This window comes from Neofelis nebulosa, chromosome 2 (genome assembly GCF_028018385.1).
Source record: "Neofelis nebulosa isolate mNeoNeb1 chromosome 2, mNeoNeb1.pri, whole genome shotgun sequence".
Classification (NCBI taxonomy): Eukaryota; Metazoa; Chordata; class Mammalia; order Carnivora; family Felidae; genus Neofelis; species Neofelis nebulosa.
Genome location: NC_080783.1, coordinates 38,932,238 through 38,941,056, shown reverse-complemented (window position 1 = coordinate 38,941,056; position 8,819 = coordinate 38,932,238). Strand labels below are relative to the sequence as shown.

Here is an 8,819-nt window from a genome sequence, read left to right as displayed (position 1 = left end):
GTCAGGCACTTGCTTAGCAAATGAGGACTCATCTGGAATTTGACTGCATTCATTTGAGGGCTAAAGTTATTCTCAGCTGCGCCCCCAAGGAGATTAAGAGAAACGCCTTAATTGCCCTGATGGTGGTAACAGGTGTTCTCTTCAGCTACCTAAATGCAAAGCCATGTTGTCTTTTCACTGGAGGCTTCTCATCAAGTGTGAGTTCCCAGCCTTACAGCAAAACAACTTTAAAACGGTGGCAGTATTATTTTCAAATCTTTCTTCTTTCTTAGCTATTTATAGCCCTATTTAGAAATACCTATTCACTTCCCGGTTGACAAGGCAAGAAATAGATTATGCTGATGAAACAAAAGACAAGAGAACAGAAAACATGACTTTTACTCTCCGTCTGGCCATGGACGAGGATGAAGAGGCCCTTGGTTTTTCCTTCGAGAGAATAATGTTTGAGTTTGTATTTTTAATATTTTTTTAATGCTCATTAACAAAGTCTGTTGTATTTTCTTATCGTTCAGAAGTTACTTGTTACTTTAGTCCTCCTAAAACTAAAATCATTTTCTAATCATGGATTTCTCCTGTTACAGGGTATGTTTGCCAAATTACCTAAGTGCCGCCGGTTCACCCGGGTAGAACCAGTAATTCTGCAAAGTAGACAGGACAATCCGTGAGGTTGAGTGGGAGAAAACTACATATCCCGGCATGCCTCGCTCGCGAGCACAATGGAGCCCTGTCGTCATCCGGGGTCACGGGGCTGAGCGTTCCTTACGCACGGCCGGATTCCGGCCTGGGTCCCGCCCCGGGCGGAGGGCCCTCCTGGGCCGGGAAAACTGCAATTCCCGGCATGCGCTGCCACGGATGCGCCTGCGTACAGGAGCTACCGCGCCGGAGCGGGTTGGTTTAAAGCGCGTTTAGTTCCATGGAAACCCGCCTACCTGCTGCGGGACAGAGTTACAGGCGGACGGATGGACTGTGGGGTAAGGGCGACCGTGCCGTGGACCGGTTAATCCGGGAACGGAGGTGCTGGGCCCGCGGGGGAGAGCTGGCAGCTCACATAAGACCACCATCACCTGTCCCTTTTCCCTTTTGCCTTTTGTCCTCCCTGGCAGAGTTTAGTCTCGTCCTCTGAACGTCGGGACCCTGATTTACGGCGCTTCTGTGCTTGATGCGAGTGAAAACCGTTTAGGAGCAAAGTTTGCATTGGCCTGGCTCTAGCTGAGGGAAGGAGGATAGCTACCAGAGAGGACCTCCAGATGAGCCCCAACACCACCTTTACTTTTTGTTTGGCTGGAGGTTATCGGTTCCTAGAAAAGCCATTTTGACGTTTTTGTTTGTTTGTTTTTAATTATAATTAATTAATTATAACACCGGTTATATTCCCTGATCTGTTTATTAGAATGCAGGTGTCAGGAATTGGCTTTCGTTCATTGAAGTTTCCTCAGTGCCTGGACAGAATACATGTTCGTTAAATTTTTCCGAAATTTCCTCCTGTTTGTTTGCCACCTACAGTGTCCCATGCACTGTGCTAGGCTCTGAAGATATGGATTAATCTGACCCTACTGGGGAGAAGCTCACAGTCTGGCTTGAACACCCACCCACTCCTCATGTCCCTGACTTGTGAGTCTTGGAGCACCCAGGATTAGATCCCTTAATCCTTTCTGTTCTCTGTTAGGCAGTCTTGTGCCTTTACACGCTACGTGTGTGTTGAGAATTTAAGAATTTATATCTCCAGTCCACAACTCTCCCTTGAACTCTGTATCTACAAGTTCAGTCGTGTTGGTCGTCTTTCCGGTTTTAAATTTTACATTTCCAAAACAACTCAATCTTCCGACTAAAGCTAATTCTTCTGAAGGGCTTCTATTGTCTAAATAAATGGCAGCACCATCTTCCAATTGCTTCCTTGCTCTCATGTTTCATATCTAATTCATTAGCAAAACCAGTCTTTAAAATATGGTTGGACTCTGACCACTTCTTACTGTTGTGTTGCTGTCTATCACCCTGGTCCTATCCAGTGGCACCACCTGCCTGGATTATTGTAGCAGCTTCCCAACTGGTCTTCCTACTTCTGTGGTTGTCCTCCTACCATCGTGGGAGGGTATCCAGAGTGATCCAGTTAAAGTAAGTTAGATCACAGCACGCCTCAGCTCTGTACCCTCCAATGGCTCTGAGAGTCACTTAGAGTAAAGACCAAATCTTTCCAATCGACTTTCAGGCCTAATATGATCTGGTCCCTTTATTACCCTCTGACCTCACCTCCTGTAGTTCTCTACTTCACTTACTCCTCTCCAGCCAGACTGACCTCCTTACTGTTTGTGAAGATCTTTGTACTCATCGTTCACTCTTTCTGGACTTCTCTGTCCCCTAGATGTTTACATGACTCACGCCTCCACCTCCTTCACAGGTCATTGCTGAAATATCATCTCAGTGAGGCTTTCTTTGATCGGTCTGTTTAAAATGAAAGCCAGCACCACAGCTCTTATCCTATCCTCTTTCCTACTTTATTTTTCTCCATTGCACTATCAGCAATAAACAAACTATGTATTTTACTTAATGTCTGTGCTCCTTAGTTGGAATATAAGCTTCACGAGGGCAAGGAATTTTGTCTGTTCACTACTGTATTTCCCAGTGCCTATAACAGTTTCCAACTCATGGTAGCATTCAGGAAATATTTGTTGGCTTTATGAGTGAATGAAGACAGTATTACTAAACACATTATTTTCCAATGATTGTGATAACATCAAGTCCCTAGCCTGTTATTTTAGAACCAACAGCATATAGTTGTACCTATTGCCAGGTGTAGGAATGGAGCCTATGTCCACTGAAGCAAGTGTCCCTATTTTTTTTTTTTTTTTAGAATTTATTTTTCAGTTATCTCTATACCCAATGTGGGCTCTAACAACCCCAAGATCAAGAGTTGCATTCACCACCAAGTGAGCCAGTCAGGAGCCCCAAGTATTCCCTTTACAGTTACCTGGCTTATACTAGGATATTACTTATAATATTAGTCTTATTCATGCCATCCTTTCAGTGAGGTAACCTACTTAGAAGCTCCTTAGAAATACTCTCCCTAGAGTGGAAAATGGGTGATGGGCATTGAGGAGGGCACCTTTTGGGATGAGCACTGTGTGTTGTATGGAAACCAATTTGACAATAAATTATATTTAATATAAAAAATAAAAATATGCCTATTTACAGTTATAAAAATAAAATAAATAAAATATTTATTAAAAAAAAGAAATACTCTCCCTAAATTAAGTTGATGATAATACATTTTTAAAAGTAGCTATGAATGAACTTTTTTAAAAACTAGAAGTTTATATCTCAGTGATTTTATTACTGTTACAATCAAGTATCAGGACTTAGGTTCAAGACTACAGTGATATTTTCACCTTTTCAAAAGCAGCAAAGCATACATAAGTCAAGCCATAGTCTCTTTGCTAGAATAGTAGCAATTGGAGCTATCTTCTTTTCTTGTAAGACTGCTCTTAGACTGTGAGCTTTTGAGCTATGACTTCAGAAGATCTGCCAAGTGGCCAGTGGATTGTGTGTGGGAGCCTGCCAAATAAGGGAAGACAGATGGGTATGAGTAACTGTAGTGAAATGAGAGTCTCTCCCAACTCAACAGATTTACTGGATCCCAGGTAGTTACCTCACTCTTTCTTTAACAGGCTCCCAGGTACTCAGGGACTCTCCCTGGTGGATATTAAGGCTGTCTCCCTCTTGCTATTCATCTACCATTGCTTCCTTGGGCTTCCCTGACCTTGACATTTTTTTTTCTCTTTCCTATTGTAGGGAAGGTTTGTGGAGGGATGGTTTTCAGCTAATCCTGGCACCTGTTAAAAACAGGTTAAAAACCTCCAAAGGGTAGATTGGCTTGTTTGCTTTTCTAGTCAACTTCTTGGATGACTTGATCATGCTCATGAGTGATTCACTAAGAATATTTCAAGAACGCTGCCATGTTCACTAAGAAGCTTTATCCCTGCCCGCCATCAGTCTGTCCCAGGCACCTCAGTCTTCCCTTCCTTAGGGTGAATTTTCTGTAAATCTCTTCCCCCTCAGAGTCTAGGGGCCAAGTTTATTTCTTCCTTTTTGTTTATTTTTTTTCATCTCTGGAAGCCTGAGTAGCTCCAGTGTAGATCAAGTGGGTGTGAGTGATGATGCAAATCAAATTCTTACTCAAACATATATGGACTTCCTCTTTTTTTAAAAAATGAAGCAATTTAGGGGCGCCTGGGTGGCGCAGTCGGTTAAGCGTCCGACTTCAGCCAGGTCACGATCTCACGGTCCGTGAGTTCGAGCCCCGCGTCAGGCTCTGGGCTGATGGCTCGGAGCCTGGAGCCTGTTTCTGATTCTGTGTCTCCCTCTCTCTCTGCCCCTCCCCCGTTCATGCTCTGTCTCTCTCTGTCCCAAAAATAAATAAAAAACGTTGAAAAAAAAAAATTAAAAAAAAAAAAAAAAAATGAAGCAATTTAATTTGAATAGTTTTCCATTTTGTTTTTATGTCTGAAAGAGCCTACATACTGTAAAGTAAATGTGAACATTTTATACATATAGGTACCTTAGGGACATGTCGGCATAACCGTGATTTTTTTCAACAATTACATGCAAAAATTTTAGGTGGCAACCTATATCCCATTCAAAATATGTGGGAAGCTTGTATTCCATTTCCTGTATTTTTTCCCCTAAATGGACTAATGTTTGTATTAGTATTTTGTGCTTGGCTTCTGGTATAAATAAATAGAGATCATCCTTTGTATTATAACCAGATACTTCAGCCTAACAAGTTGTTAAGGAAGTTGTCCTCCCCCCACTTCCCAGCACTGCTTGTCTTTTCTTTTATGGCCTCCTTCTACTTGTTTCTCCACCAGCTATCGCCTGGGACTACTGTGTATTAGTTAGGAATCATGTTGCAAGCAACAGAAAAAAGTGTTTAAAACAAAAGAAAAAGTTTATTTTTCTTAAATAAGAAGTTTGGATGTTACAAGTTTTGAAAAAAAAAAAAAAGGCTAATCTGAGTTTCCCTTACCTTTTCCTTGTGTTTCTCAGATGCTGGTGATCTCTGGCTGTTTATATCTAAAAGTGTGGTACTACATGACTGACTCAAAGAGAGCTCTCAAAACTGTGGGCTTCATATGGGGAAAGAAAGGACAGGTGCCATCATTTCAGTTTTTTTTTTTTTTTTTTAAATTTTTTTTTTTTTTAAATTTTTTTTAACGTTTATTTTATTTTTGAGACAGAGAGAGACAGAGCATGAACGGGGGAGGGTCAGAGAGAGGGAGACACAGAATCTGAAACAGGCTCCAGGCTCTGAGCTGTCAGCACAGAGCCCGACGCGGGGCTCGAACTCACGGACCGCGAGATCATGACCTGAGCCGAAGTCAGCTGCTTAACCGACTGAGCCACCCAGGCGCCCCATTTCAGTTTTTTTAATGGCAAAAACAAAACCCTTCCCAGAAGCTCCTTGCAAACTTTGTGCCCAAAGCCTCATTGGCCAGAATGTGTCATATGGGTGTGCCAGATGCAAGGGAGGCTGGGGACATGAACTTTTCAGCTTCTGTTAGGGAGAGAACAAAGGAGCCAACTATGTCTACCCCAAACCTTATTAAACACCTTTTACATTTTCTCCTCACTTCAGGCCTAGTTTATTTTTAGGTGGACAGTAAAGAGACAGCAGGTGACAGAAAATGCAATGGAGGGTAAATCCATGTGGTGTTTCTCCATTGTTACCGTTCCATTTTCTCCCTACCCCACACTAGTGGTGGTTTTCCCAACCCTAGCCCTAGTTTCATGGAGGCTCTTCATTCTGTTACCAGAGAAATACTATCCTGGTTCCTGTGGTAACATGAGCAGGAGTCTCCAAATCTGGCTTTTTTCAGAAACATAGATGAACCTTACTTCAAATCTTTGTATATACATAGACCCCTTTACTACCTATATGTACCTTTGTCTTTCCCTTCAGGAAAAATTGAAAGCATGGAAGGAAGTTAATAATGAGCTTCTCTACCTGCATATCCTTAAACTGATTGTTAACAGAAAATGTTTTTTAAAAATTGAAATTATATGTGTCAGAAATGTTTTCTACTTCATAGAGGAGGATAAAAGAGAGAAATCCTGGTCAGAAGCACTAAAATAAGAGTAAAAAGAAAATTTGTACCCTTTGACCTTTATCATTCCTTATCCCCCCCTCCAGACCATTCTATTCTGTTTCAGCCTTTTTTTTTTTAAATTCCACATATAAGTAATATCAGACAGTATCTTTCTTTCTCTGTCTTGTTTATCTCAGCTTAGCATAATGCCCTCTAGATTAATCCATGTTGTTGTGAATGGCAGAGTTTCCTTTCTTTTTACAGCCAAATAATATTTTATTAAGTATACACATCCACACACATCCACATATATATGTATATATATCACATTTTTTTTTATCCACTTACCTGTTGAAAGATAAGGGTATGTAGGTTGTTTCTCTATCTTGACTATTCTGAATAATGCTGCTGTGAACCTGAGTGAGCAGCCACTTCTTCAAAATGATGTCTTTGATTCCTTTGGATATATATCAAGGAGTGGGATTGCTGGACCATATGGTAGTTCTATTTTTAAATTTTTTGAGGAACTTCCATACTGTTTTCCATAATGACTGTACTATTTTATATCCCCACCAACAGTGTATAAGGCTTCTCGTTTCTCCAAATCTTCACCAACATTTGCTGTCTGTCTTTTTGATAATAGCTACCCTAATAGGTGTGAGGTGATACTCATTGTGGTTTTGATTTGCACTTCCCTGGTGGTTAGTGATATTGAGCACCTTTTCATTTATCTATTGGCCCTCTGTACATTGTCTTTGGGGGAAATGTCTATTTAGGTCCTCTGCCCATTTTTTACTTGGATTCTTTGCTTTTTTGCTATTGAGTTATATTTTGGACATTAATGCCTGATCAGATCAGTGGTGTGTAATTATTTTCTACCATTCTGTAGGTAACCTTTAAAATAAGAAGTTCTGAGGATCTAATGTACAGCATGGTAACATAGTGATCTGTTGTATAGTTGAAAGTTGTGAGTGGGTCTTAAGCATTGTTACCCCACAAACACACAAAGTTAACTATATTATCTATGTGGGGTGATGTGTTAATCATCTTGATCTTGGTAACCATTGTACAGTGTATATGTATATCAAATCATCACATTGTCCACTTTAAATATATTCAATTATATTCTATTATTCCTCAGTAAAGTTTAAAAAAAAGAAGATGGAAAAGACAATAGGCCATTCTCTGGGACCTTTGGGAGGAAGATAAAAGGTGATTGGAGACCTATTTCAGGATGAAGATATGTCGTTGATGGCTGTAGCACTGTTATATTGGCAAGAAGCTCATCCTTTTCATAGCTCCTCACCATAATTCTTGCCCCCTTAAATCTTGCCATCAGTTTTCCCACTTCTTTAATTCTTGCCTTGAGTGATGGAGACGACCTTCAGTGACTGGGACACTTCAACTGCCTGGGAGGTGAGGGGGAGAGATCTGATTATACAGTAAATAGGGGAGAAAACATGTGTTCCTAATATCTGAATGGGATCTTTATGAACATGTTTCCATAGGGATACCATTGCTAGTAATGGTTAAGGTTTACAGGCTGGTTAGTATAGAAATGTCTATACAGGATGGAATTGCAGGAAAATGTCCTTAAAGTTTCTTTCTATCAATGATCTTGTCATGAACTTTGGGTCCATGATTCACTTATATGTTAAGACTGCTTCTTCTTTGTTAATTCTGTCTCATTTGTCACTAATATTTCAAAAGTAGTCTCACTACTCCCATTTACTCTTAGACAATTTGGGGAGAGAAATCTGGAAATTTTATGTCAATAGCTATAGAAGAGTCTTTGCTAGGCTATGAAGTTAAGTTTGCAAATTATTTTTTAAAATTGCTGCTTTGCTGTAGTTAGTACATTTATTTTATAATAACTGCTCAGAGGGCGCCTGGGTGGCTCAGTTGGTTAAGTGTCCAATTCTTGGTTTTGGCTCAGGTCATGATCTCACAGTTCTGGGAGTTTGAGTCCCACGGTGGGCTCTGCACTAGCAGTGCAGAGCCTGCTTGGGATTCTCTCTTTTGCACGCTCTCTCAAGAGAGAGATAAATAAATAACTCAGAAGTCTCAGTATAGGATTTTTTTTCTGATAGGTTGGTTGGAATATGTTTTATTCCTTTTTTAAGTTTATTTATTTTGAGAGAGAGAGAGAGAGAGAGAGAGAGAGACCATGGGAAGGGGTAGAGAGAGAAGGAGAGAAAAGAGAATCCCAAGCAGGCTCTGTGCTTCAGTGTGTAGCCAGACTCAGGGCCTGATCTCATGAACTGTGAGATCATGACCTGAGCCAAAACCCAAGGGTCAGCTGCTTAACTGACTGAGCCACCCAGGTGCCCCAGGTGGGAATGTGTTAAAATGACAGTGGCTGGTAATGAAAGAGTGATAATTCCCTCAGCCAAGTCATAGGTCCTAGTGTGTGTCTAAAAGTAGCAGATAGGATAGACTAGATTATGATGATTGGACTAGTAGTTTGTTACAAAATACTCAGCAATCTCAGTGGATGATAACAGCATTAAGTTTATTGCCCATTCACCATGGATGTCATGGACAGGTCATAGCTCTGCTTCATGTCTTCTTCATCTTGGCACAGGAGGCAGGCCCTGTCTGGGTGTTGCCCATCTCATGGAGGGGGAGAAAGAAGGAGATGATGAAAGACAAGTTGGGTCTTAAAGCTTCCACCTGCATTAAATTGACCAAAGCAAAACACATGGCTGTTCCTGAGCTCAACAGGACAGGGATGTATAA

At 40.9% G+C, this 8,819-nt stretch overlaps 1 protein-coding gene across 5 annotated transcripts in view; it reads left to right on the top strand.

The window, feature by feature from the left end:
* The first annotated feature begins 696 nt into the window (after positions 1–696).
* Positions 697–8,819, top strand: part of CCDC150 (coiled-coil domain containing 150) — a 99,617-nt gene continuing 91,494 nt past the window's right edge. For 2 of the 5 annotated variants that reach the window (XM_058710493.1, XM_058710484.1), the window contains exon 1: positions 697–888. In XM_058710493.1, coding sequence (XP_058566476.1) covers positions 697–888 — 192 coding nt within the window. Of the gene's footprint in view, positions 972–8,819 lie in introns of all 5 variants that reach the window. The other 3 variants (XR_009256535.1, XM_058710506.1, XM_058710502.1) reach the window with 2 other exon arrangements.